This window comes from Ostrinia nubilalis, chromosome 13 (genome assembly GCF_963855985.1).
Source record: "Ostrinia nubilalis chromosome 13, ilOstNubi1.1, whole genome shotgun sequence".
Classification (NCBI taxonomy): domain Eukaryota; kingdom Metazoa; phylum Arthropoda; class Insecta; order Lepidoptera; family Crambidae; genus Ostrinia; species Ostrinia nubilalis.
The window spans coordinates 13,953,204-13,981,121 of record NC_087100.1 but is presented as its reverse complement, the minus strand read 5'-3'; the positions used below and the strand labels follow the sequence as shown (position 1 = coordinate 13,981,121).

The 27,918-nt window shown below is 38.6% G+C and overlaps 4 protein-coding genes across 5 annotated transcripts; 2 read left to right on the top strand and 2 right to left on the bottom strand.

Moving 5' to 3' along the window:
* The first annotated feature begins 25 nt into the window (after positions 1–25).
* Positions 26–11,785, top strand: LOC135077722 (zinc finger CCCH domain-containing protein 15 homolog). Its single transcript, XM_063972293.1, has 7 exons — positions 26–318; positions 2,671–2,872; positions 3,607–3,707; positions 4,139–4,270; positions 8,216–8,482; positions 9,421–9,648; positions 10,447–11,785. Exons 1-7 carry the CDS (start codon positions 247–249, stop codon positions 10,645–10,647), a joined length of 1,203 nt encoding a protein of 400 aa, XP_063828363.1. The 5' UTR covers positions 26–246; the 3' UTR covers positions 10,648–11,785.
* On the bottom strand, positions 11,777–17,117 carry LOC135077729 (phosphotriesterase-related protein). 2 transcript variants are annotated; one of them, XM_063972304.1, is made up of 6 exons: positions 16,928–17,117; positions 15,830–16,081; positions 15,070–15,327; positions 13,743–13,907; positions 13,022–13,239; positions 11,777–11,985 (listed from the first exon to the last, which is right to left on the bottom strand). In XM_063972304.1, the coding sequence occupies exons 1-6, from the start codon at positions 16,947–16,949 to the stop codon at positions 11,842–11,844; spliced, it is 1,059 nt and encodes a 352-aa protein (XP_063828374.1). In that variant the 5' UTR covers positions 16,950–17,117; the 3' UTR covers positions 11,777–11,841. The 2 variants fall into 2 exon arrangements, with proteins under 2 accessions (XP_063828374.1, XP_063828375.1); XM_063972305.1 differs by lacking the exon at positions 15,070–15,327.
* A 1,551-nt stretch (positions 17,118–18,668) lies between these two features.
* LOC135077701 (dynein axonemal assembly factor 4-like) lies at positions 18,669–21,278 on the top strand. The gene is made up of 3 exons (XM_063972271.1): positions 18,669–19,607; positions 19,880–20,079; positions 20,485–21,278. The coding sequence occupies exons 1-3, from the start codon at positions 18,725–18,727 to the stop codon at positions 20,716–20,718; spliced, it is 1,317 nt and encodes a 438-aa protein (XP_063828341.1). The 5' UTR covers positions 18,669–18,724; the 3' UTR covers positions 20,719–21,278.
* Positions 21,279–21,296: 18 nt separating this feature from the next.
* Positions 21,297–24,011, bottom strand: LOC135077700 (uncharacterized). The gene is made up of 2 exons (XM_063972270.1): positions 23,833–24,011; positions 21,297–23,441 (listed from the first exon to the last, which is right to left on the bottom strand). Exons 1-2 carry the CDS (start codon positions 23,922–23,924, stop codon positions 21,365–21,367), a joined length of 2,169 nt encoding a protein of 722 aa, XP_063828340.1. The 5' UTR covers positions 23,925–24,011; the 3' UTR covers positions 21,297–21,364.
* Positions 24,012–27,918: the final 3,907 nt, after the last annotated feature.

The following is a 27,918-nucleotide window of genomic DNA, read 5'->3' as shown; positions in this document are numbered from 1 at the left end:
TCTGATTCTTTTTTGTCTATGCTATAACTGTCATCTGTCACATCAGCCAATCTGTCAAGAAAATCCACGACGAGATTTTTGTTCAGCTGAAAAAAGGCCAATAAACTTACGAAATTGAATTTATATTGAAAAATATAAAATTTATCGTGGGGCGGTAATCGCCGCGTGACACATTTTGCATTATTTGGGTGGATGTAATATTCGTAGAGTTAATTTTGGTTGAAGGTTTGGAAACGGCAACTCACCATGCCGCCGAAGAAAGCACCTGCGTCTGCGAGCAAGAAGACGGAGCAGAAGAAGAAGGAGAAAGTTATAGAGGTATCCACAAAATATGGAGTCTCGTTCTCATGATTCTAATACAATACTTTTCGCTGTAGGAAGCGCTTTCACACGCATCATCTGGAATGTCTGAAGTGCCTGACATATTTCAGTGTGTACACCCTTTTTGCGCGAACATACAAATTGTGCAACGATTTCAATATCAAAATAGGTTGATAAAAGAAGATCCCACAAGGGCCGACGCATAGCACTCTATTAATTTAGAAATTCTAATAGAAACAATAATTATTATTACACTTAGGTTACATTATCAGTCCATTGCAAAATGATATTTGAGGTGATCCTCAATTTCAACACAAAAATTTAATTTTGTTTTAACTGTAAACATTTAATCTGTTGAAAAAGCTTACTGATGAAGATATACAGGGTGACAGGTAAAGCGATACATTCCTTGAAAGGGGTTAAAGTAGAGCTTATTTGCAGTCATTTAAGTCATATGACACCATGTCCGAAACTTGTTCATTTCCAAGTTATTCAAGATTTAAGTATTTTTTAAAAAATCTCCAGTTTTTATGTTAAAATGTATCCTTGTAATGAAGAATACGGAATAATCTTAACTTTTTTGTTGTATTCGTATAGCTAAATAATAAGATTGACATTTTAAATTAAAATTTGCAAGAAACAATCGTCATTACTCAAGTAAAAGCTAAAAAACCATGTATTATTTTGCAAAAAAAAATATGTTTTAGGTAATTAAACGAAGAATTTCCAAGAAAAAATGTATGGAATGTTGTGTACAAATTACAGAATTTAGTTCCTTGATTCATTAGCTATTCAAAAAGGTACAGGTGTTTAACAAACACTACATAATTATTTTTTTATTTGAATTTAAACGTCTAGTAAGATACTTTCATAAAAAAATTAATAAATAAAAAAGTCACACTAACAACTATTCTTGGGTCTCAATAAATGAAAAACTTAGTATTTTTATAATAATTGTATCACCTAATTTTATTTAGGTACATTATTTTAAGTCCTGCTCAAACTGTGAGCCCCGTCTTCTAATACAAGCTCGTAGTCTGTTTCTCACTTCTGTTTTTGTGACTCTTGTTGTCAAACTTTGTTGAATATCTTGAGCTGCCCTCTGAATGCGCCTACGAAGCTTTCACACACACAGCACACTTTCGGCTCAGTGTACGCCAATGGATGGATCAACAATATCCACTTCGTTGGATTGGGCGCGGTGGAATTCCTTGGCCAGCCAGAAGTCCGGATCTGACCCCTTGCGATTTTTATTTATGGGGTCACATGAAGTATCTCTTGTATGTAACCCCCGTAAACAACGAGCAAGAGCTTCGTGAGCGCATTCAGAGGGCAGCTCAAGATATTCAGCAGTTTGACAACAAGAGTCACAAAAACAAAAGTGAGAAACAGACTACGAGCTTGTATTAGAAGACGGGGCTCACAGTTTGAGCAGGACTTAAAATAATGTACCTAGATAAAATTAGGTGATACAATTATTATTAAAATACTAAGTTTTTCATTTATTGAGACCCAAGAACAGTTGTTAGTGTGACTTTTTTATTTATTTATTTTTTTATGAAAGTATCTTACTAGACGTTTAAATTCAAATAAAAAAATAATTATGTAGTGTTTGTTAAACACCTGTACCTTTTTGAATAGCTAATGAATCAAGGAACTAAATTCTGTAATTTGTACACAACATTCCATACATTTTTTCTTGGAAATTCTTCGTTTAATTACCTAAAACATATGTTTTTTGCAAAATAATACATGGTTTTTTAGCTTTTACTTGAGTAATGACGATTGTTTCTTGCAAATTTTAATTTAAAATGTCAATCTTATTATTTAGCTATACGAATACAACAAAAAAGTTAAGATTATTCCGTATTCTTCATTACAAGGGTACATTTTAACATAAAAACTGGAGATTTTTTAAAAAATACTTAAATCTTGAATAACTTGGAAATGAACAAGTTTCGGACATGGTGTCATATGACTTAAATGACTGCAAATAAGCTCTACTTTAACCCCTTTCAAGGAATGTATCGCTTTACCTGTCACCCTGTATACAAAGGGCTATAACTATACTATTTATTTATTTAATTAAAAATTGAAATGCTATAGGGATCCTTGAAAGCAACTTAACTAGCAAATACCGTCCGACCAAAGTATCTTGTGTTAATCAAAGAAATGATATATTGCCATATGTTTGTCTCGAAGCACTGGTAGGGCCCAAAAGATAAGGAGACATGTAAAGTGCCCCATAAGGGCTACCTTTTCTTTTTATTTTTTACTACTTTTTGATGTTCATAAGTGCCACTTGTGGTCTAAACTGAATAAATAATTTTGATTTCGATTAAATTCCAGGACAAGACCTTCGGTCTGAAGAACAAGAAAGGCGCAAAACAGCAGAAGTTCATTCAGCAAGTGGAGAAACAGGTGAAGAGTGGCGGCATCCACCCCGCCAAGCCCATGGAAGACAAGAAGAAGGAAAAAGAACAGAAACTTAAGGAACAGAAGGAAATGGCAGCACTCTTCAAGCCTGTACAGACACAGAAGGTGGAGAAAGGTAAATATGCTACTTCCTACTAATATTATAAATGCGGAAGTTTGTGTGGATGTCTGAATGTCTGGATGTTTGTTACTCTTTCACGCAAAAACTACTGAATGGATTTTGTTGAAACTTTTTTTTTTTTTTTTTAGTGTTTATAACCCAGATTAACATATAGCTATAATTTATGATGATATGTGACAAACTAAATTTCATTAAATAAATAAGACATGAGTTTGAGTTTGTTCCGGCGTTTCTTCTTGTTTACGAAGTCGCAGGTGGCCGTTAGTTAACTATATTTTCTAAATCTTAAGTCTGAATCACATGAATGATGAATTATAATCCAGTTTCATGCATTTTTTCTACTTTTTCCTTTCTGTCTACAATCAGCCAGCAGCTTTAATCAGAGTAGCTAGATAATAGTGGCAATAATGCCAGTTTCAATTTTTTAAATCCTATGGCTTGTCATCTTTGTTTTTGCAAAGCTTACAGAGTTAGAGGAAATTCATGCTATTCATTTAGCTTAGGCGCAGATCACCGACTTTAAATTGGCCGATAGTTGGACCCGATTCTAATATGTATGAAGAATCGGCTGATAAAAAAACGGTGTAATGTGCGCACTTTCATACATTTCCATACTGATTAACAGCCCGACCCAACTATCGGCCAACTAAAAATCGGTGGTCTGCGCCTAGGCTTACTCTTGAGCTCGAATTCAAGGTATTTGATGCAACATCCTGTTTATATTCCAGGTACTGATCCGAAATCGGTGGTGTGCGCATTCTTCAAGCAAGGACAGTGCTTTAAGGGCGATAGGTGCAAGTTCTCTCATGACTTGACAATTGAAAGAAAGGTGAGGTTTGCTAAACTACTGTGATTACTGTTTGAAGCCTTGGCACTTCATATAAAGAACTATATTATGTATAAACTAGGAAACATTTGTTGCAAAAACTTTTTTTATCAAAACTACATAACAAATTGCCACTTAGCTTGTGCCTTTACGGGGAATGTACGCTTAACCGCTTGAGTCCCAGACGGCATTAATTAATGCCATAACAATTGATTATCTATTGTGTCTAGATTCGCGGGCCTTGAAGGATTAATAGCCTTCTGTAATCGGTACAGGCTTTTTTTACCTATATTTGTTTATGAAATACACATAAATGATATTTCACTACATTTTTCAACATTTTTAGTAGAGAAAAAAATTTAGTCTAAAAAAGTTTAGTACTAGTTGTTGTTACTTGTTTAGTTTAGAGACTATAAGCGAGTTTCTCGTTCCAGGCTGAGAAGCGTTCTCTGTACGTGGACATGCGAGATGATGACGACAACATGGACAATTGGGATGAGGACAAACTCAAGGAGGTGGTCGAGAAGAAACACGCGGAGGACAAGCAGAGGCCCACAACCGATATCGTGAGTGATTTAGCTTATAAACGCACTAAGGCCCGGTTTTTTGATTCGTAGTTAAAATAACCAATGGTCAAATTTGACAGATGTCAAATGACAAGTGGTTAAATATCAGAAAAAAATGTTTTTCGAACAATGGTTAGCTTGACTTTTAGTACATTTTTTAACCATTAGTTTACATTTTGTTAACCCTCTGGACACGTGGTCCGACTGCTTTGTCCGATTAATCGGACCACGTGAACTTTTTTTTCCTGTTGGTTCGATTAATCGGACTACAAGGAATCGCAATTCCACTTCGTCCGACTAATCGGACTTGATATAAATTAAGGGTGGTATGCAACAAAATCGATCCATGGAAACTATTTCTCGTGACAATTTCATATTAACTACCAATGCTGCTGCTCTTTGGTCATAATAATAACAAGAGCTTCCTCGTGAACGGCTTGGCATTATTATAAATATATTATTAAATAAATTTATAATAATAAATTTAAATCAATATTGATTTGAATAAATTAATACAAATATGTAAAGGTATAAATATTTTTAATTAAAGATTGTTTCATTCAATGTAAAACGACCTCCTTTTAGTTCAATTCAAAGTTCAACTGAATTGAACTTTCAGGAAAAAAAACCGTAAAGTCAACTTTCTTAAGTAATCTTTCAAGGAAGTTGAAATACACGGATTTTTTTTATAAACATTTCCTAAATGTTCATATTAATATAGATAAGTAGGTTATGTAGGTAGGTATTCATTTGTTTTCCAAATTTTCAATAGGGATGTTTCCTGGGTAAAAAGCAAGAGTTTTAATTAGTCCGTCAGTTAGCTTATCAAAAATTACTCGACACCTATTTTTCACTTTTTAAAACTAATGAAAATGTAAAGAGATAAAGCGTGCCAAAGTTCTAAAGAAAAGGCCCGTGACGTCAGTGAGTGCGTAAAAGTGCTGCACTTTGTGACGTCACGCGGAACTTCAACGCACTGTAACTTTGTAATTATTTGTTTGATTGGCAATTAAATAATTTAAGTCCAATATTTTTTTATATTAAAATTGACGGACGAAAAAAATTTTTTTAGGAAACTAGCCTAAAAATCTATCAAAAATATTCAATAGATTTATTATAGTTGAATTTTTAGGAAAATATATTCCGTTCATTTCAAATTTCTATAAAAATTATTGAAACTATGGATTTTTTTTCCTGAAAGTTCAACTCAGTTAAACTTTGATTTGAACTAAAAGGAATAGGTCTGTTATAGTTTTTCAATCAAGAAAATGCAATTAAATAGTGTTGCGTTAATGAAATAATAAATGTATCTTTCTTTCTTTCTTTCAAATAGGTTGGGCGGTTAAATGTCGGACCATGTAACCTTAAGAACAGAAAGTCTTGATAGTCCGACTCCTTAATCGAACCAACAGGAAAAAAAAGTTCACGTGGTCCGATTAGTCGGACAAAGCAGTCGGACCACGTGTCCAGAGGGTTTGTTAATATTTAACCATTAGTAGCAAAATTTAACAATTAGTTATTTTAACTACGAATCAAAAAACCGGGCCTTAGCGTTCCACAGTGACCACAGTATGTTATGTGACTATATAATCGGACATTCTCATTTATTTGATGAACCGTATAGAGCTCAGTTATACAAACATGATAGCAAAACTCCCGTTTGAAAATTCCACGTAGTTTTCGCGGTATAAAAATTCAAAGTTACCTATTTTTTTACTTCAAAATTATGCAAAAATATTCTCACTCGTTAACTAATAACATTTAATTCAGAATTGTTATAATACTTCATAGAGCTCTTAAAACTACACGTAATAAGCGTATTAAGTGCTTCGTAAACGCGTTCAGTTAATTAGGAAAAATGATTTTAGTGATTTTTGTTTTTATTTTTTTTCTCAATTATACCTTAATATATGCAAAAATTTTTGATTGCAAGATATAGTCTGATATTTAATGTAATTGTATAAAAAAATTCCATCAGCTTTGATGAGTCCGATGAGTCTTATAATGCGAACAGCTAGGGACTGGAATTCGCTGCCTGCTGCTGTCTTTCCCGAAGACTATAATCCGGGCCTTTTCAAGGCGAGAGTGAATAGGCACTAAAGGGCAGATATGTACCATCCTAGACTGCATCCCACTTAACACCAGGTGGAAAATGTGGTCATTTGACCAGGTATTTACCTGCCTTGTTATGACAAAAAAAACCAAGGTCGATTATGGGAAATATATGCGAACGTCAGGCCTTCCCATCCCATCTGGCTGATGATGAAGCTTGAAAATCTACTGCTGCAATTGAGACTCGAACCCAGGACCTATCACAAGCCGGGCCACTACTCTGGCAACTGGGCAATGAAAACATTGTTAAACATGTTAAAGTTTCCAAATTATACAGGGTGACTGGAACTGAACCCGCCATAGCTAATACGCGTATAGAGGAGGTCATTTGCTAATTATTGAACCTTACTTTCTATGACTAAAGTTTTATAGTTTAGAAGATATGTCAATTTTTATACTTTTTTCAGATTTTTCCGAAATTTGACCTAAAAACTGCTTAATTTTTTTTTCTTGCATGATTTTAACCGATTTTTTTATTTGATACTAATATAAAATAAACCTTTAGTCAAATAAAATAAATTTCAGATCTAGATAATGATTCAATAACTAGTTACGAGCCGCCAAAGTTCAACAAAAGTACAAACCACGATAAAAAATTCAAGTTTGAATTCGATTTAAAAAAAAACTAATGGTGATAATGGATTGCCAATGATCTTAAAAATATCTCTAGCTTCTCTTCTTTCCAATGATATATCACACGTAGTAATTAGATATTGAAATTTACTAAAAATTCAATGTTTATGGAAGAAAATGGAGTAATAATACGAAAATTATCCATACAAAGTTTCTTCAAACATCTCATATTTTCTGCTATACTCCTTTTCATAACTATTTTTGTGTGTTTTTTGAAAAATGAATTTAAAAATAATAATCACATTATGAAGAAAAGAGTTTAAAAAAATTCAAAATCAACTTTGTATGGATAATTTTTGTATTATTACTCCATTTTCTTCCATAAACTTTGAATTTTTGACAAATTTCAATATCTAATTACAACGTGTGATATATCATTGGAAAGAAGAGAAGCTAGAGATATTTTTAAGATTATTGGCAATCCATTATCACCATTAATTTTTGTTTCAATCGAATTCGAAGTAGAATTTTTTATCGTGGTTTGTACTTTTGTTAGACTTTAACGGCTTGTAACTAGCTATTCAATCATTATCTGGATCAGAAATTTATTTTATTTGAATAAAGACATATTCGATATTAATATCAAATAAAAAAAACTGTTGAAATCACGCGAGAAAAAAAATTGAAGCAGTTTTTAGGTCTAATTTCAGAAAAATCTGAAAAAAGTATAAAAATTGACATATCTCCTAAACTATAAAACTTTAGCCATAGAAAGTAAGGTTCAATAATTAGCAAATGACCTCCTCTATACGCGTATTAGCTATGGCGGGTTCAGTTCCAGTCACCCTGTATTACGCTATGAGCAAGCCAGATATGCATCATCATATTATGACAAACTGAAAGTGTATTTTTTAATATACCACGCAATTTTGTATACCCATTCTTATAAGATATGAAATTCAGTGAACTGCTCCTGAATCGAATGTACCTTACTACTGCTATTTCTATTTATTTATATTAACCGGCAGTCAGTGGTGACTGAGTTTGTTGCGGCGCTTCTTCTCAGCACTTGCCAAATGTTGGTCTCGAAGCGCTGGTAGGGTAAAAAGATTATGAGACATGTAGAGGCTCCTTAAGAGCATAATGACGATTTGTAAGAACTATTTATTAGTCTAAACAAATAAAGAAATTTTGACTTTGACTTATGTAGCTGAAAGTGTTTCTGAGAATCTTTTTAATAATTGTAAAATTTTTTCACAGATCTGCAAACATTTCTTAGAAGCCGTAGAGAAATCCAAATACGGTTGGTTCTGGGAATGCCCGTCAGGCGGCAAGTGTATATACAGGCACGCGTTGCCACCAGGCTTCGTCCTCAAGCGCGACAAGAAGAAAATGGAAGAAAAAAAAAATGAGATATCTCTGGTCGACCTGATAGAGAGAGAGCGCGCGGCGCTTGGCCCCAACCAAACCAAGATCACGTTGGAAACCTTCCTCGCGTGGAAAAAAAAGAAGATCAAGGAGAAACAGGTTAGTTTGTTTTTAAACTTCTATCTATCCCGTAAGTTTTAAAACCAGGGCCAAAAATCGGTGTAGGATTAAAGAGGAGGCCTATGATCGAAGGCGAACCCCCTAAAGGCTGATATAGATATAGTCTGGTCCGGGAGCACGTAGAATTTTGTCCAATGACCCCAAGCTACCCATCCTTATCGCTCGCAAGTAATCATATTGCTGTCGCGACTGTGCGACGGGCGCCCACAGTGAGTGTGCGAGCGCGACAGCAACATAATTACGCGCGAGCGATAAGGATGGGTAGCTTGGGGTCATTGGACAAAATTCTACGTGCTCCCGGACCAGACTATAATCTATATCAGCCTTTAGGGGGTTCGCCTTCGATCATAGGCCTCCTCTTTAATCCTACACCGATGTTTGGCCCTGGTTTTAAAACTTATAGGATTTAAAATATGACAACAGTTTCATCAAATCAGGGACAGGACTGTACAATTTAAACTTTAATAAAGTAAAATTACTTTATGTCCATGTATTAATTACGGAATACAATATTTAATTCCAACTTGCCTTCCATGATAGATTAATGTATTAAAATGTTCAACTATATAGGTAGGTTCTAATATTACGAAAACATCATAAAAGGTTTTTTTTAGATTTACCATAAGAATAACTCTCTTTACAGAAATAAAGCATGACTGTGTATTTGTCACATACATATTTTGATTTGATGTATACTATAACAATTTTTTTCTTTTCTTCACCAATATAGGGCAGTAACTAAAAATGCGTGTCGAATATTTTCATCCAAAAAATCCATAAAAAAATAATAAATATCAAATTCTTAATCACAGTGTTGTTGTACCTAATAAATAAATCACAAAATCAAAATTAAAAAGATAGCCCTTATGGGGCACTTTACATGTCTCCTTATTTTTAACGTTCTATACTTCCCACAGGAAGCGATGGCCAAAGACGAGGAGCAGAAACGGAACGACTTCCGCGCCGGCCGAGCCGTTGGCCTGTCAGGCCGCGAGATGTTTTCGTTCGACCCCGCGTTGGCCGCTGCCGCCGACGCCGACGAGGACGGCGAGACTGTGGCACAAATGGCCTACGACGACGACGATGAAGACGCTGCGCAGTACAGGGATATCGAGCTCGAGCTCATCGGCATGGAGGCTTCAGAGGTAACTATAGCTTATTTAGATTCTGTTCTGCGATCTCCCGGATTTTTTATATGCGACGATGCTACCGTGCTACCGACCGTGTACCGTGTGTCCTCACTATATTTTACCAACATTGTTAACCTGTGTTACTTAAGGCTGCCGCGACACAAGCACAGCTTAGTGCAGCAGCCGCTAGATAAATAGACTGTAAATTTTTTTTGTTGGCAAATAAAACACTTACTTTTTTTATGCTAGTAGATATCTCGAGGCATTTAGAAGCCGCCGAAGCGACGAGGACGACATTTATCTACCTTCCTATAGTCGTGTCGGGCCGCACGACGCCTGTCTACTTACCTACAGTCTAGGCCTGTCGGGCCACGAGATTTTTTCGACCCTGCCTTGGCTGACAGTTTATTTGTAATGGATAATAAACATCGAGGGAGAAACGTGTTTTTGGAGCGTCCTGTTCACTTAGGAGCCATCCATAAAGTACGTCACACGAATTTCATGATTTTTTGAGCCTCCCCTCCGTCCTTGTCACAGGTGGTCACATTTCTGAGACCCCCCGCTCCCTAGTGTGACGTCACATGTTTTGCAATTTCACATCAAAAAATTATTAAATTAAAACAGCAGTTCCGAAATTAGTTTTATTTCCATTTAAATTAAGTACTTTTTTATGAAATCAACATTATATTATTTAAATATTTGAAACAATTGAAATGTGATGTCACGAAACTTAGGACCACCCCCCCTTTACGTGTGACGTACTTTATGGATGACCCCTTACACATACGTAAAGTATTAAAATTTTCTTCGCAGGCGGACGACACGGGCACAAAAGCGTCTGAAGACCGACTCACGCAGCTCGGCAAGGGGCTACCGAACGGGGACCACGCGCCCGCGGCCTCAGAGGCCGCAGAGACCGCGGAGGCCTCAGAGGCCGCCGTGCCCATCAACGAGAACCTGTTCCTCGACGAGGATCTGGATGAGGAGCTGCAGAACCTGGATCTTGAGGACTAGTGGTCGAAGTACATTCGGAGCCGAGTCGATGAGCCCTGCGTCATCATTCACAGTAACCACTTAGAGTGCACCCTTACGGCCGTATTCACAAACTATGTTTGCTTATGTGAAGCTGCAAATCGAACGCACAGCGTTGAGAGCTCTGTGATTGGTTCGTGTGTCACCCTGTGCGTCCACGCGCACTGGAAGACCTCATAGTAACGTATTTGAATACGGGCGTTAGATTTAAACAAAAAGGGAAGCGACGGCATAAACGTCTGTCCTAGAACATCAGTTTTGACAGCTCCCAATCGGTCTGACCTTCAGGCAATACGCGCCGCAGCCGTCATGTGTTTTTAAAGGTGTACGAAAAATTAATGAACTTAAAAAAGTCCACGACATCAGTTTTCATTTATAAAATGCAATGAAACATAAAATTTCCACTCGCTGACACTGTCATTCGCCATGTTGTCAGGAAATTGTTTTTTCTAAGCAACATAAGCACAATATCAATATGCCATGTCTTCCCTTTTTTGTTTTTAGCACTTTTTTTGTAGGGCTCATTCGATAATCGATTTTAATTTAATTTAAGGGGCGACTGTGAAATTTGGGGAGATAATATTTCACCCATATTTTAGGTAAAATATGTTTATAACCAACAATCACCCCTGTGAATAGCTATGGTGATAAAAAAATAGGATTATTGTGCTTGCCAACTCTTTCCAGTCTGCAGAGTGCAGAGCATTCGCGGAACCGCGGTCTCCTGTGTGAGGTACTTACTGGACCCATAGACAATACAGTGTTGCCAGCCTAAAAAAGAATGCCCTTGAGGTTTCATAGTGAGTGTCTAATTTACTAATTTAATACAATTTATGGTTATACTGGGGTTAATTCATTTTAAAGTGCTGTACTGCAAATATTTTGTTTCAGTAATATGTTTTATATTTTCATACTGTGTTTCAATACAAGTTATCTTTTATTGTATTCAAATAAAGGCAACAGTAATGCTGAACCAATATTTATTGTTGGCAGCACATCTCCTTCAAATTCAGAAGTTTAGAAATAAACACTATAGAACTATTTTTTTAACATGCGTCCTTAATTGTCAATGAAATTATATTGTAAAACAAAAATGTAAATAAAATAAATGTTAAGAAAATACAGGTTTTATTTCAAAAGGCGTTGAGTACATTTTAAGATGTTCAAAAAAAGAGTTTAATAATCTTTGTCGATGGTTAACCATCTAGCAGGGTTTTCTATAGTAATCTTGTCAATGGTGGCCTTAGAAAGTCCCTTGGTTTTCATTCGCGGCAGTATGTTGTTGATAATGTGAGAATATCCGTGACCACCAAAATCAACCTGAAAAATGATATTTCAAAAAATGAAAAATAAAGAAAATTGACATTATGGGCCCAGTGTGTTGTAACTCTCTAAAACCTATCTTATGATAATTATGACATCTATACTAATATTATAAAGCTGAAGAATTTGTTTGTTTACGCGCTAATCTCAAGAACTACTGCTCCGATTTGAAAAAATATTTCAGTGTTACGGGACTATTTCCACCTCTCATTCCCACCACTGCAAATTTGTAGGTTTTAGTTTAGTTAATAACGGCACCAATACCTATCAAAATTGTAATTATTATTTGACAAACGTTTAGGACTAGTATTATATTTTATCTGTGGTTTAGGTATTCAGTTTGGCAATTTGGCATTCAATCAAATACTTCAGTTTTTCATAAATTAGGTATGCTATAAAAATATGTATCTTTTAAATAATGTTTGCCAGGGGGGACAACAGTCCTCAAATCATTGAATAAAAATCCAGTCCTGTTGTCTCCCCTAACTAGGGGGGACAACAGGATTTCGAAATCCTGTTGGCTCCCCCAGGGGGGACAACAGGACTGCACCCAACTCCTGTGTAGCCAGGATCTACAGCTTGACCGCCACAAAAACCTAACCAATGAAGGTCAAGTTTGTCGCGGGGGAAAGTTAAACTGTCATTGGACCCGCAGTTCAGAAGAACATAGGAGGAGTTCGAAGTTAAGGTTCGGAAGCAGAGCAACAATGAAAAATGTGAAAAAATGCGGAAACGGTTTTTTACGCGTACGAAGTCGTGGGCACAGCTAGTAGGTAAATAATAATATCAACCTTCATGCTACCACAAAAATGCTACGGAGAGGATGAATCTTATCACGACATAGCATAGGTCAAATGCGACATAATTATCATCTTCCTTATTAATTACAGTCACAGGACGTCCACTGCTGAACATAGATTGGCCGATGGGTTGTGGTCTGCATCTAGCGCCTCCCTGTAACCTTTATGAGGTCGTCACAATCTTACGGCGATATCTTATGATGATCGATCAAAGATAGGAAGTTATGTCTTACCAGTCTGTGCTTAGTGTGTATATCGTGTGACATGAGGACCCGGTCCTCCTTGCCCTCATCCACGAGGGTTTTGATGAGGTCTATTCTCTGCGCATCCGAGGGCATGTCCGTCTCCACATTCAGTTGGTAGTAGGACACCTCCACGCCGAAGAGGTCGAATTGACAGTACACGCCGAGTTCCGCGAATTCCAGAAGCTTCTCTTGTTCTAACAATGTTCCTGGAAATAAGAATAAGAGTTGTTTTTAAAGTTTTTGTTATTTGTCGTAAACTAGACTACCGTTCCTCGAAACTTGAATAGTCAGTCTTGAATATTGACCCCATTGGGCTTTTTCGCCTAACTTTTTAACCAATAAGTCGATTTACACAAAATACAGCTAGCCTTATTTATTCTCTAGCTGCCCAAAATAGCTTTTAAAATCTCTAACGGGTTACTGCGGATATAAGTAGGTACTTACGATTTTTTTAACTGGGGCACTGTGGTGACCTAAAAAAAACATAGATGATACTTCTTTTGGCGCCCCCTTCAGCAAAGCGGGCAGCTCCTTCCTGGATCCATGCCTGAGTATTGGTTACGTTACGTCGCTTGTATACCTATATTTAAATTTTATTCTGAACTATGATTTACACTTGTTTGAATACTGTAATTGGCACTACCGTTCTATTCATAAATAAACAAATAAATGTCGCGTTCTCGCCCACCTAAAACGGAGGTATACTAACGGTCGAGGTGGGACATGACCAGCTTGTCTGCCTTGCCGCCGGCTTCCAGGTACAGCCGCACGATCTCGAAGGGCGCCTCCGCCACGCGGTGAGGGTGGAAGCTCACACCGCAGCCAACGTGAGGCTGCAGCGTGCCAGCTGCTTTTATAGCCTTAATTTCGAAATCTGCAACGATAAAATTATACGTCCAAAATCAATTTATTCCCATTCTATGTATTCTAATGAATACCCATTATATCTACCTATACTAATATTATAAGAGTAGGCGCACACCGTTGATTTTTCGTCGGCCGATAGTTTAGTCGGGCTGTTGATCTGTATGGGAGTGCGCACACTACGCCGATTCGAATTGGCCGATTCTTCATACAATTTGAAATCGGGCACAACTATCGGCCAACTAAAAATCAACGGTGTGCGCCTACTCTAAATGCGAAAGTAACTCTGTCTGTCTGTCTCTCTTTCACGCCTAAACCACTGAACCGATTTTGATGAGATTTAGCATAGAGATAGTTTGAATGCCGGGAAAGGACGAAGGATAGTTTTTATCCCGGTTTTTGAAACAGGCGCCCGCGCGATAAAGTTTTTCTGTGACAGACAAAATTCCACGCGGGCGAAACCGCGGGCGGAACGCAATAAAACAGTATCATTCATCATCGTTATCATGAGTAGGTAGTAGGTAGGTATTGTCAGTTTTCATCGAAGTACAATTATTATTATTAACATTTTGATTCATTAATTGAAGTAGTTGTCCCTTCAATTTCGTGTCAGCCAAATGTCTACTGTTGAACAATGGCCTCCCAAAGGACTTGAATTTGCCGGATAGAACCGGATAGAGGCTTCAGCCTGAACTGACGGGTTTGGGACTTGGAGAGCATCTTTCTTCCTTAATTTCCTCTAACGATATTCACGGGAAGAGTAGCTAGGTACCTATTGTATCAGACAACACTACTTCAGTTAGCGGGCGTCCATTAATTACGTGAGACAATTTTGGCAGTTTTTCACCCCAACCCTTCCTTGGTGAGATTTTTCCAGACCCCCTCCCCCCCTCACAATCTCACCTGAGATTTCGTATAAGCAAATGTACCTGTGCTTCGATTAGGATTAAATATTTAAAAAAACACTTCATTCTATTTTTTTATTTTAGACAGCTTAGAATAAAAAATTTAATAATTGATCATTATCATCGTAAAAATAAAGTTATTTTTTTATTTTAAAATAACCCAGTTTTCTCGCAACAACCTCTCGTAAGGTTTTTCTTGACCCGCTCCCCCCTAAACGTCTCGTGTACCTAATTAATGGACGCCCCCTTATAAAAATAACGATTTACCTCTCAAGGGCCATACGCTGGCTATCTCGCCCATGAACCCAGCCTTGACATCGGGTTTTTCTACGCAACCGGCCGTCAACTCGTTTAGCATATGGTTGCACAGTTCCTCAGTAGAGCTGTGCAAGTGGTCGGCAGGTTGCAAATCGGCAATGTAGAACCCAGTCCCCGCTACGATATGAACGCCAGTCTGTTTGGAGACTGCCACAGACAACGCCAGGTCTCTATCTAAACCTTCAGTAGAATTCTCGACTATGGTACCTGCAAGTGGTAATTTAAAGCCTGGTCCGTGAGCACGTAGAATTTTGTCCAATGACCCCTAGCTACCCATCCTTATCGCTCGCGCGTAATTTTAATGCTGTCGCGACTGTGCGACTGGCACCCGCAGTGAGTGTGCGAGCGTGATAGCAACATAAGGGTGGGTAGTAGCGTAGCAGGGGTCATTGGACAAAATTCTACGTGCTCACGGACCAGGCTTTAGATGCTTGGATGGAATACCCCTTGAGGATAGGATGGTGCGAAATGCGTAATAATAATTTTAAGGAAGTACTTAGGTAGGTGGTGAGAAAGTAAGGAAAATAATTAAACATTATAACAACCCGATCGAGCTAACTGCGTACCTAGCTGGAATGCGACTCTCCCTCGTACTCACCCGCGTTCGCCCCGTCTGTACTAGCGTCGACGTGACGTCACGGCGGCCCGGTGTGCAGTTGACTCGACCGGGTTGGAGCTTGTAAGTAAAAAGTGGGTGTCTATTACTTACCCCCTCCATAATTTTTGAAATAGGCAACATCGTTAAAAACGGCATCACGAGACATTTGGTCGTTGAGCACCAGGTTGAATTTGGAACTGTAAGGGTACTGACGCAGATACCCCGCCGTCTGCAGGGAAATGCCAAAATTGAACCGGTCAGCTAGGTGCTTTGGAGGCTTCCGGTAAAAGTGGGTGAAGTCCATAGCCAGATGCTCATGGGTGAGTGTTACCCCAAGATCTTCTGGCTTGACATCTCCTAAAACTATACGAAAAATGGCATTGCACATTAGTTGTTAGAACCTGGTAGGTATGCTCTAAGGTAGAATCCAGAACCTAACGATATTTTGCGGCTGCGCGATGCGGCTGTTAGAAAGAGCGTCGCCATTGAGGCGGTCTTATTGCTAGGAAGAGATCTTTATTAAACAAGGGAGAGAATTTAATGATCAGTGTAAGACAAATGAAGCTAGAGACATTTGTGATCTAATTACTTAATGTAAAATAATATTCTTGATCGCATTTGTAACTTTACCTGACATCTATTAAAGTAAAATAATTAACTTTTTAAAAAAATAAAACGACTTCAAATGCGTGAACACAAAAAAAAACTAAAATTGAAAATATTGGGTATAAAAAAGTTCATCCCCAATTTTCCACCCTTGGGGGTGAAATATTTTCTTCAAATTCGCATGAAACCACCCTTTTGATAATACCTATTCAACAAAAAAATAATCGTTCAAATTGATTTATAATCGGCGGAGATATTGCGTATAAAAAAGTTCATCCCCAATTTTCCACCCTTGGGGGTTGTTTTTTCTATTATTAAATTTAAATGGGACCACCCTTGAGGTATTACCTATATGCAGAAAAAAGATTTGTTCAAATCGGTTCATAATTGGCGGAGTTATCGCGTAACAAACATAGAAAAAAAAAACATACGGGTCGAATTGAGAACCTCCTCCTTTTTTGAAGTCGGTTGATAATTTCGAATTACTTATCACTGTGGATGTAGAGGTATCTACATAGTACTTCCTACTAGATTATGCCTATAAACGCAATAAATACATATTAAAAGTACAGAATACATAAAATTAATCAATGTAGGACTTACCGGTTTGTACTCTAGGACTCATGATGAGTTTGTGAAACTTTAAACTTGTTAGAAAGGCTAGAAAACAGTCGAATTAATATGTAGGTTATACAATAGAAACTGTGTTTTGGTGAGATAATACGTCTCAGTCTCAGTTTATCACTCACAATCACAAATTATACACTATGGTGGCGTAAACAATGCACATCTAAGGTGGGTGGACCATGGAAGGCCAAGCTCCTTTGAAGGCCAACTATCAAAAAGTCGTAGTTATTGACATGTAAACACATATTCCTTCAGCTATACACTAAGATCCATCAAACTCAAGGCCACAGATGCGGCGGCGAGTCGCTCGCGCCGCTATTGTGGCAGTGCGATCTCACGATTCGTAGACTTCGGTCATCGACGTTACAATTGTAATTCGCGCGCACAGCAAAACGTACGTTTTTAGTTAGATAACCTATTATTATTTCATATTTTTTTACTGTGAATTGTCGTATAAGGATATGTTTATGGTACTAAAGAAAAAAAAAATAGTTTTGCCTCGATTTAAGTTAAAATATTGGTAGTGTTCCCAGGAAAGCCAATGGTTCCTTATAAGGCCCATCAAAAATTTGACAGTTGGCCTTGCTAGGGTACATGGGCCTTACAAAGAACATGTACAAACCATGAACATATGAACAGTTACTTTTTAGTTATAAATACGTACCGTTACAGTTAAAACAATGTTTTATATTTATAATATTTTTATTTATAAGGGTTATTAAACTTTTTAACTCATATTAACTCATTTTGGCCTTACAAAGAACGGACCCATAAGAAGGCCATTTGAGGTAAAAAAAAAGTTTTTAATTTCATTATAATACGCGTTGGCAAGTTATTTGATGTCAATATAATACTCATTACTACTGTTTTTAAATAATTTCCAATAATATATTCTTAGTTATACGATGGTGTTCAAGTAATGTTCTTTGAGTTTTTTATAAATGATAAAAATATATTGAGCATTTAATGTTTTGCTTAAATGAAAGAGCTTATTATGTAGTTTTAGTAAAAGCGAATATATTAATTGTTACAACTCTATTTTTAAGTTGAACGACTGATGTATAATATTGGCCTTGTTTGGAGCCGTGTTGCTTGCAAGGCCATTTGGAAGAGCTTAACAAAACTTAAGTTTAATGAACACTGATTAAAGCTAGGTTTAAAAAAAGTGATTTATATGGTACACAATAAAACAAACTATTATTTGATCATTTGTTTTTTTCATTTATCCAGTTAATAAAGGAATAAAAAGCGTTTACTCGTTAGAGTGGCCTTCCATGGTCCACCCACCTTACTAAACATACAACTGTAGAACTGTAATGATAATTATTATCACTGATTCTAATAGTTCTTATAAATATAAAGCTTAACATGTAGGTCTTTGGGTTAAAAATACATCGTATACAACACTAGTGAGTGAATAAACAAGGCCAATGTTTTGTTAGTATAGTACCTACCTATACTTAGGTATTAAAAACCTAAGTTACCTAATCGAAAGATGAATTATTTTATTGTGAACTTTTTGAGACTATAGGAAATGCAGTAGTAAACCCACAGAGCACGTAAATAGTAAAACATGAAAATCTGTATAGAGTAAAAATCTGATAATAGATTCGCGTGTGTTGGAACGCCTAGAGTGGCGGGACTGGGCGGGACTTTTTGAACGAGACCGGCATCATCGTCCGCGCACTTTTTCCATGGCAACTCGTAAACATTATTATTTGTCAGCTGTCATTGACTATTGACTGCAATTAAATAAATAAATGTGCTAGAAAAATGCCAATTATTGTTAAAGATTTCACGTGGACACAAACAACCCAAGCGTTGAACATACGAATACCAATCAGCCCGGTAAAACATGAAAAAGTTGATATTTTCACCACCGACTCTTACATCAAGGCGAACTACAACCCTTTTCTATTCGAAATATTTTTATTACACGACGTGGACAGCTCTAAAGGTAAATGTGTCGTTCAGGAAGATATTATCGTTATTGATTTGGTCAAAAGGGAGCAAGTTGAATGGGAAAGCCTAGAGAAAGAGCTCACTAAAGAAGAAAAAATGAAACTGAGGCAAGAAATCCTGGAAGAATGCCAAGAAAAAGCTAAGCAAGAGTCTGAAGACAAGAGGATTAAAAAGAGTCAGTTAGATCGTTTCACTGTTCAACGGGCTATGGAAATTGATGAGAAGCAACATAAATTGATGGATTCTAGAAGAGACGAGCAGAGGAAGCAAGCTATGAACGCTTTGGAAGACTGGAGGGTGACCAATGTAAATAAAGACAGTATTCCAAATCAGAAAGAACTGCCGATACCTTATAGAATCTTAGATACTCATCATAAAACTAAATCTGGGTTTAAAATAGTTGAGCTGCCTGACAATGACGTGGATGATAAAGAAAAGAACATTACCAAAGACTCGAACTTAGCTAAACAACAAAAACTAGCGCCTAGACCTCCACCTAAAGCTCTTGTTAAATCAGAGTATGTTGAGAAGAAAAAGAAAGAGGCATCAGTTAGGGTGCTACCGCGGCTCAGGGAAACAGCTCAGCTGGAAGTCACTCACACGCCAAGAACATTCCCTACTCCTAGCAGGGAGTCGACAGCACAGGAAGAGGAGGCGTGGATTAAAAATATAACATTAGCAAGAAGAGCGACAGGTAAGGCGACAAATAGGTAGCTATGTAGGTAACTTTAACAACTCGCAACTCTTGAAAGTTAAAATAGAAAACCAAAAATTAGCTACATCAAGAAGTTAAGAAGTAGCATGCAAATAAGAAAGTAAAAATATAAATAGAATTACTTATTTAAGTATACCAAAAGAAATACTAGGTTTAAGTAAAATAAAGTTTTTAAGAAGATCCTAGCAACAAGGACACGTAATGTAAGAAGAAACAAGAACCAAATGGCTTACAAACTAAGACTCTTTTAGGCTTCGTATCCGAAGACCTTCGGCCCGAGGAGCAGGACCCGCAGTGGTGCAAAGAGAAGGGCGACGAGTTCTTCCGCAGCGGCAACTTTCTGGGCGCGATTAGTGCGTACACCCACGGCATCAGGCTGTCCGACAAGTTGCCGAGCTTGTTCGCCAACAGGGCCGCCACGCATTTCGCTCTCGGCAATTTCAATAAATGTGTAAGTTGTGCAACTATTTAATTTTCCTTTACTCAATTGCTCTTGCCCGCGTGTAAATGGTCTGTCACAGTCTCATAGAAAGACTAGGTACTAAGTAACTATCGCCAAAAGGCAGACAAACACTTCGGCGGAGGACTTTGTTTTATTAACGTTGTAGAGTAAAGGAGACTTCTCTGGTTTTACTCGAAATTGCTCATTTTGGACTGGTAAGAACTCGTCAGAGCCCAGGAGCAAATTTTTTTTTGTGTATAACAAGGCAGGGCAAGACATTTTACTACAATCGCACAAATTAACGTAATTTTCTTCCGAAATCTCCGAAGCATTTAACATTGCACCGCAACGCAACCTTATCATACGCGGTTTTCCCGTTTCGTTTAAAGTGAAATGAATTTTTGTATTCTCCAGATAAACGACTGCTCGACAGCACTGGATTTGATGAAGCCAGCATGCGAGGGCAATCGCCGCAGCCGCGCCAAGTGCATCGCGAGGCGCGCGGCGGCGCTGGCGCGCGTCGGTTGGCTCAACAAAGCTATTGATGAGATGAAGGCCGCTTCCAAGCTGCTGCCCGATGATGAGAAGATAAAGAAGGACGTGTACGATATGGAGCGCGCGTGGGAGCAGAATCCAGACTCGGATTAAGCCTAGCCGCAGACTACAGAAGACATTTTGTCGGCTGATAAATCAGTATGAACATGTATGAAAGTGCGCACATTGGTATCGGCCGATTCTGCATACAAATAAGAATCGGGCCCAACTGATAGACCTCCAATGGGATTGTGGAGACTGAGGGCTGCTCTGGAGTCCGATCATAATTTATGGTCGTAAGTACGTAAATTGTGCTCATTTGCTGAAAGATTCTCTTCTCTTCTTTAGGAAACGCTTCACGATACTGTATCATGTTTACTGGATCATCATTGAACATTGGATAAGGTACTGCATGCAGCGGCAAAACATCAGAAAAAGGCGAAGAATGAGGGCATATTGTATACACGGTCATATTTTAATTTGAGCCTAGACTTAAATAAATCTATTTGCTGCAATTTTTTTTTATTTGCTGATGAGAAGGTATTTTGAATTTATCTTTACTGTATCTGCAAATTGAAAGTAGAACGAAAATTGATCTGAGGGGGGCAATTCTTGCAATAGAGATCGTATCGAAATTTGGATTAATTACTTTGAAAATAAACTTCAATCCAAATACGAAAAACCAACGAAACTATAACAGAAACATTATAATTTATATCGGAATAATATTACAGTACAGTACAGGTATTTAATTAAGGTATCATTCTTCAACTATCTTCTTGGACAAGCCGAGGTTGTTGAGGAGCGCGTGTGGCGAGGGGTCGCGGCCGCGGAACCTTCGGAACACCTCGCTAGGGTGACAACTGCCTCCGTAAGCCAGAAAAGTGTCCCGGTAACGCTTGCCCACGCTAACCACGTCCTCCCCGCCTTGCTTCGCTTCCTCAAATGCACTGTAAATGTCCGCAGCAATCATCTTCGACCACAAGTGGCAGTAATAAGCGGCACCCCACTCCTCCGAAAATATTTTCGTGAACGACAACGGGTGCGAGTTGTACTTGTCGAACGGCAACACGTGATACTGCGGCCACAGGTCTCTGACCAAATCCCGCCAGAAAGTCTTCTTCGAATGCAACTCCAAGTCTAACTTGGAAAGGTACAGTTCGTTACACAAGTTGTAGCCTGACATGTGGCCTCTTACGTTCTGAAGATTCTTAACGATTTCGTCCGGCAGCGGCTCATCTGTTTTGTAATGTCCGCTGATCGCATGAATCGTATGGGGATCGTACAGCCAATGTGTCATGACTTGTCCACAGACTTCGGCCGCATCCCATTCCACGTTCGACAACCCTGCGACTTCCGAGTAGTTTGCTTTGGTGAGTAAGTGGCGCAGGGAGTGTCCAAACCTTTGGAACAGTATTCCAACCTCTTTGAAGGTCAGTAACGACTGGGTACCCTTTGTTGGGGCCTGGAAGTTGAATATCAATGCTGACAGAGGAGTAGTGCCTGTTACAGAAGACTTGTTGCGGATCGATATGTGCCAGCCAGCATCGTCATGGATACGGATCTTCTCATCCTGACGCGCGTAGGGGTCTAGGTAAAACCCAGCAACAGGTGAATTACTGGAACTGTCAAAAACATCATAGAACTTTACATCTTTGTGCCAAGTCTGCACATTTGTTCTTTCAACAATTTGGATTTTGAACAAAGTGCTGCAAAGGTTAAAGAGGCTGGTGATGACTCTTGGGAGTGGGAAGTATTCGCGAATTTTGTCCTCATCGAAGTTATACATTGACCACTTTTGCTTCCTTTGCCAGTAAGGAATATCCCAATGGGCTAGTTTTGAATCAAATCCTCTTTCTTTAGCAAATCTCTGTAACAGTTCAATTTCCACTTCCTGCATTGGCTTTGCGCTTTCTAATAAACTGTCCAGGACATTATAAACATTGTCTACTGTTCCTGCCATTTTGGTTTCCATACTCATATCAACAAATGAATCGAATCCTAGAATATTGGCCTGCTCATGACGGAGACTGCGGATCTTCTCTAAGTTTGAACTTGTCTCTATTTCCTTGTTGACGTAATTGGAGCACCGCTGTACGTAGGCCTGCCAAGTGTTCCAACGGAGTTCTCTATCAGGACAGTATTGCATGAACGGTTCATAAATATGAGGTTGCAACGTTACTTTCCAGGGTCCTTTGTAAGGATCACTGCCAACAGACATGGCGTTAACCAGACTTTCAGGGAACTCCCGTAAAATAGACCCATCTTCAATTGTGCTTGCAAAAACCTTGTTTGCAATATTAACTTTATCTCTAAACATGTTTCTCTCTTTCTGTAATGATGAGAGGAGGTTATTTAAGCGTTCCCTTTTGGCGCCTTTGATGTCTAAACCATTGAGTTTACCTTCTAGAACATATTTGTCCAAGAGCCTCTGTTCTTCGTCTGTGAGTTTCTTCAAGCGGTTTTTCTCTTGCACAGCGGCTTGGAAAATGGCTACACTATTAAACTTAGCTGATCTGGCTTTGTGTGCTCTCTCATGAATTTGGATGTATGATTTTGTGGGCATAAGCGAACTGTTACCCAGATATAATGTTTTTGCCATTCCCCATGTCAGTTCCAGCTGTGCGTCAAGTTTTTCTAAAGGCTGGAATATTTCTACAAATGCATTTTTGCAGTTTGGAGACGATTGCTCAATTTGTTTCACTCCATTTTCGTAATCCAAGCTTTGTTTGCTGATAGCAGCGATGCATTTCTCAATGGTTATATCGTTAAACTCTGGTATTCCATTTTCTGAAAGCAGTATGTTCTTATCGGCGTCTTCGCCAATTTCGGGAATCCTGAAAAGTTCAATTGCATTAAATTATTGAGTGTTCTAGGAAATAAGTATTAAATTTAATATAGAGGTTGTTTTAAAAATAAATAATGTTGAAGAAATAAACATTATTGTTGTGCAATGTGTAAGTATGCAGTCCAATGTAAGGAAAAATATATTTTTTAAATAACTGCCTTTTACCTAAAATTTATAAAACTATTAAAAATATAACCACACTTAACTGATTATGATTTCAGGATTACAGACTTTTTTAGGAATTTTTAAATTACAAATATATTTCTGAAACTATATCATGAACACTGTTGTTTTTAAAGTTTTAAACATAGGTTAATTTTTATTTTATCAAACAAGTAAAGCAAAAGAGTAGAAGAAATGTGAAAATCGATGATACTTACAGGACAACATAACCCGCATTTCGTTTGTTCTGATAAAACTGCTTCTTCACATGACGTGCGATTACATTAGGGCGGAGGAACGACAAAGCCATTATTAAATTAAGTTAAAAATAATATTTTTCGAGGATATTTATTTCATAATCCGCCCGCACCAGCCCAACACATATGATAATGACAAGTGCATGACAGTTTTGACAGCTGTCACTATCATGTCAATTGTAGAAAAAAAAACATTTTTGTGTCTATGATTCTGGTGGATTCTGTAAAAATCGATTTGGTTTATGCGATTCAAAAAAAATCCTCGATTTGTTCACTGCTTAGCTTAATGCAACTCTCTCTGATTGTTTCTGAAGATTTATTCACTGTTTAATGCAAACAGTCAATCTGTTTGTGTTGATTAAGTTTTTTGTAGGCAGTTTGCATGCGATAATATTTATGTAGAAAAAGAAACACCAAATTAACCAGTGAACGGAAAACCGATTTATAAGGATAACCGGTATAAACGGTTACAGATTCATTTGGAAACCTTTTGATGCGGTTACGTGTTAATACTGTTACACTTTCAATAGGTTAATTAAACGGTCCCAAAACCGAAATAAAACGGTTACCGATTAAAACTGTATACCAAATTAAACCGATATGTATTTCGGTTTTAAATGTTACGAACAAGTAACAGAGTGAGACAAAATCTGTGAGCCAAAGTTTGAAATAAAAAATCTGTACGGTTCCTTTGCTTTAGTTTATAATTATTGTTTTTTTATAAAATTGGCTCCTTCGAATATGAACATAATAAAGTTTTTTTGTTTTGAATTATTTGTTATATGCAATCAAACGTTAACGCGAAAAAGAGATGAAAATAGTAGGCGGCCTCTTTACCCGCTCGCTTAGTTTTCGATTCGCGGTGCATTTGATGTTGACTACTGCCGGGCGCCGGCGTTTGTGCTGTTTTGAATCGTTCTACCTCATAATCGGTGACTCTTAGGAAAAAGGGGTAAAGACTATTTTAATGATAAGTTTACTACTTGGCCAAAAAATGCAAAAAACTTGGGACCTCGAAAACTTTTTTTTTAAATGACGGATCGTTGGGGATTTTTGACATTTCATTAATGATGGTGTTCTCAACATTCACACAAATTTTCAGCTCTATGCGAATTATTATCCTGATGATGGAGTCCGGAGGTGGCCATAGGAACTCCTAAACGAAAAGGCGGAATCGCATCGAGTTTGGGTTCGTTGGATTTGTCTTTTTGAGCAGTTTAGTGCTAGATGATCTCCAGGGTCCTTATGATGGATTAGGGAGGGGGCCATAGAAACTCCTAAACGAAACGGCAGAAACTCATCGAGTTTGGGTTCGTTGGATTTGTCTTTTCGAGCAGTTTAGTGCTAGATGATGTCCAGGGTCCTGATGATGGATTTGGGAGGTGGCCATAGGAAATCCTAAACGAAAAGGCAGAAACTCATCGAGTTTGGGTTCGTTGGATTTGCCTTTTCAAGCAGTTTAGTGCTAGATGATTTTTTTTGAAGGTACGCGCGCTGGTTGCATGGAGAGCTTTTCCAGCTACACCGGGCAAAGTGGCGAGTACAGAAGGTACTCTAACCGTTTGGCGATCGTCGGTGCGTGTGTCGACGAGGCCGAGTGTGGGCTCCGCGAAGCGAAGCCCAGGCTCGTCCGCGTCGGTCGCAGACCGACGTTCGCGATCGGGCCGTATCGAGCGCATAAGGCGCCCGATCAGTGGCAAACCCAACTAGAGAGTCGCCCACCGCGGTGTTGGACCAAAGTCCAGCCTGCGGTGGGCTCACTTTAGTGGGCCCGATCGAGGGGGACTACGGACGCGGCCTGAGGGCGCCCCGGTAGGCTCGGACCTCGGCTCAGGCCGTGTCCGGGGGACGGATTGGGGAGAACAGGCACGGTACATGTCTGTACCGTCCAAAATGAAAAGCTCAAGACGCGTCTGAGGTGCGGAGCGAACGATAATCTCTGGTCGAGGGTGACACCTAAGTACAGTCACGGAATGAAAAGGTTCGTCAGTTTTCAAATTGATTCCTTCAACGAATCACGAGCACATAATTATTACCTTTTGAAACTATGTTACAGAATAATCTCGAGTTAGAGAAAATAATCTTTAACTGTTCGCCAGTAAAGTTCAAAATTATTCAGATCAAAGTTGTTTGACGATTAAACTTGTCAAGAAGATTATTATGATTGATAAACTAAAACCTTTTTGTTGGTTCAACCTGCCATTATCTATTAAATAAAAAAAACTATATTTTGTAACATTGCACTGATGGGATGGAAAAATAAACAAGCAAAACCTTATTCGTTAGCAAACGTCATACCTATTTATTTAAATGTTAGCAGCACTGTTTCTTGCACGGTTATGTTGGCAGGTTTGACTCTAGTGCAAGCGAAAACCGACACTAAGGTGACGAACCTTTTCATTCCGCGACTGTACTTGGCCTCACTCTTCCAAGGAATAGTTTGGTCAAATAAGGTGAGATGGGTGAGGACATTAGGACGAGTGCGAACCGGAGGACGTTTGCAACGACGACGTTTGACGACACTGCTGCACTCTTTTCGGGATTTACCGCGATACGCCACTACCTGAACCATTCCCCTGATTGTGTGACTGCGCGTTGGAGCGCCAAGATGACGTAATTCCGATTACGTCCGGACTTGTAGAGTGCGGTGTCGTCCGCAAAGAGGGCTAAATCAGTATTCGGATATTTGGGGTTGTCATTGACGTACAATGAAAAAAGAATGGGTGCTAGATGATGTCCAGGGTCCTGCTGATGGAGTCAGGAGGTGGCCATAGGAACTCCTAAACGAAACGGCGGAATCTTATCGAGTTTGGGTTCGTTGGATTCGACTTCTGGGGCACTTTGGTGCTAAATAATCATCCAGAGATTGAGATACAACTAAAAAGTGTAAAATAAAATAATTATAATAAAAAAAAACTTTTTTAAAAACAAGCTTTATCCTGAAATGCAGTTGTACTAAAACGAAAAAAATAATTATATGCTTGGTTCAAAGAATTTCGAAAGCTTGTAGCGCAAACAGAAAAAAAGAGGAATAAATTCCATGCGTGATATTATAATTTTTTATTTTATTACAAGTACTTAGGTTAGTAAATCGCATAAATTACCTTTAATTTATTCCTACATTCACTAAGCTGCGACTCTGCCTCCGCCGACCACGTAGGTCCGCAACGAAACAGCCTGTGCTGATAAACGTGGATAGGCTGAATGATCGCGAGGCCAGGGGGAGAAATATGCTGAAGCCTTGTCCAAGAAGCTATTGCCAGTCAAAGAGACAGATGATGTCAGTGCTGCTTGGGGATGTTTGTCATCTCATCTCTTGGAAACCGCTTCCGTTGCCTTGGGTATGAAATACCGACGTAATGAAGACTGGTTAGATGAGAACGATGGGGTTCTCAGGGCAGCACTCGACAAACATCGAAATCTCTTGCAAAAGCATAGAAGACGAGGTGGAAGTGTCGCGGTAGTCAAAGAAAGTGACTTTGAACTGCGTAGGCTGTCTCGACAAATAAAAGACAAGTGGTGGCGGGACAAAGCTTGTCACATGCAGTGGCTCGCTGACACAAACCAACTTGGGGAGTTCTACTGCGAGGTACGTAAGCTGATTGGTACACCATATCGGGCAAAAGTACCCTTGAGGTCTGTAGACGGTACGCAATTACTGACAAGTAAGGAAGATGTACTAAGGCGTGTTGGGCCGAACACTTCAATACTTTGCTCAACGTAGATCGATCAACTGATCTTAATAATATCAGCTTAATGCCTCAACTCCCTCTAGCCACTGAGTTGGATGAGCCCCTGACTTGTGGGGAGGTTGTCACTGCCATCAGGCAGCAGCAAAACAAGCGGGCGGTTGGCATTGACCTTATACCGGGAGAGCTGCTCAAGTGCGGGGGTGAGGAGTTGCATAAGTTGGTTTGGGAACTATTTGTTCGCATGTGGGAGGAAGAGCGAGTACCCGAAAGCTTTAAAGTATCTCGCATCAGTGCCCTGTACAAGAACAAAGGGGACCGTTCCGACTGCAACTCTTACCGTGGTATTTCGCTTCTG

What these genes read in the sequence shown, in the direction of transcription:
- LOC135077722 (XM_063972293.1), top strand. Translation starts at nt 247, where the DNA reads ATGCCGCCGAAGAAAGCACCTGCGTCTGCGAGCAAGAAGACGGAGCAG. An exon ending in AGAAGGAGAAAGTTATAGAG is followed by an intron (nt 319 to 2,670) that starts GTATCCACAAAA and finishes ATTAAATTCCAG; the next exon opens with GACAAGACCTTCGGTCTGAA. An exon ending in GACACAGAAGGTGGAGAAAG is followed by an intron (nt 2,873 to 3,606) that starts GTAAATATGCTA and finishes TTTATATTCCAG; the next exon opens with GTACTGATCCGAAATCGGTG.
- LOC135077729 (XM_063972304.1), bottom strand. Translation starts at nt 16,949, where the DNA reads ATGAGTCCTAGAGTACAAACCG. An exon ending in CAGCGTATGGCCCTTGAGAG is followed by an intron (nt 13,908 to 15,069) that starts GTAAATCGTTAT and finishes TTATCGTTGCAG; the next exon opens with ATTTCGAAATTAAGGCTATA. An exon ending in TACACACTAAGCACAGACTG is followed by an intron (nt 11,986 to 13,021) that starts GTAAGACATAAC and finishes ATCATTTTTCAG; the next exon opens with GTTGATTTTGGTGGTCACGG.
- LOC135077701 (XM_063972271.1), top strand. Translation starts at nt 18,725, where the DNA reads ATGCCAATTATTGTTAAAGATTTCACGTGGACACAAACAACCCAAGCG. An exon ending in ATTAGCAAGAAGAGCGACAG is followed by an intron (nt 19,608 to 19,879) that starts GTAAGGCGACAA and finishes AGACTCTTTTAG; the next exon opens with GCTTCGTATCCGAAGACCTT. An exon ending in TCGGCAATTTCAATAAATGT is followed by an intron (nt 20,080 to 20,484) that starts GTAAGTTGTGCA and finishes TGTATTCTCCAG; the next exon opens with ATAAACGACTGCTCGACAGC.
- LOC135077700 (XM_063972270.1), bottom strand. Translation starts at nt 23,924, where the DNA reads ATGGCTTTGTCGTTCCTCCGCCCTAATGTAATCGCACGTCATGTGAAG. An exon ending in AATGCGGGTTATGTTGTCCT is followed by an intron (nt 23,442 to 23,832) that starts GTAAGTATCATC and finishes TGAACTTTTCAG; the next exon opens with GATTCCCGAAATTGGCGAAG.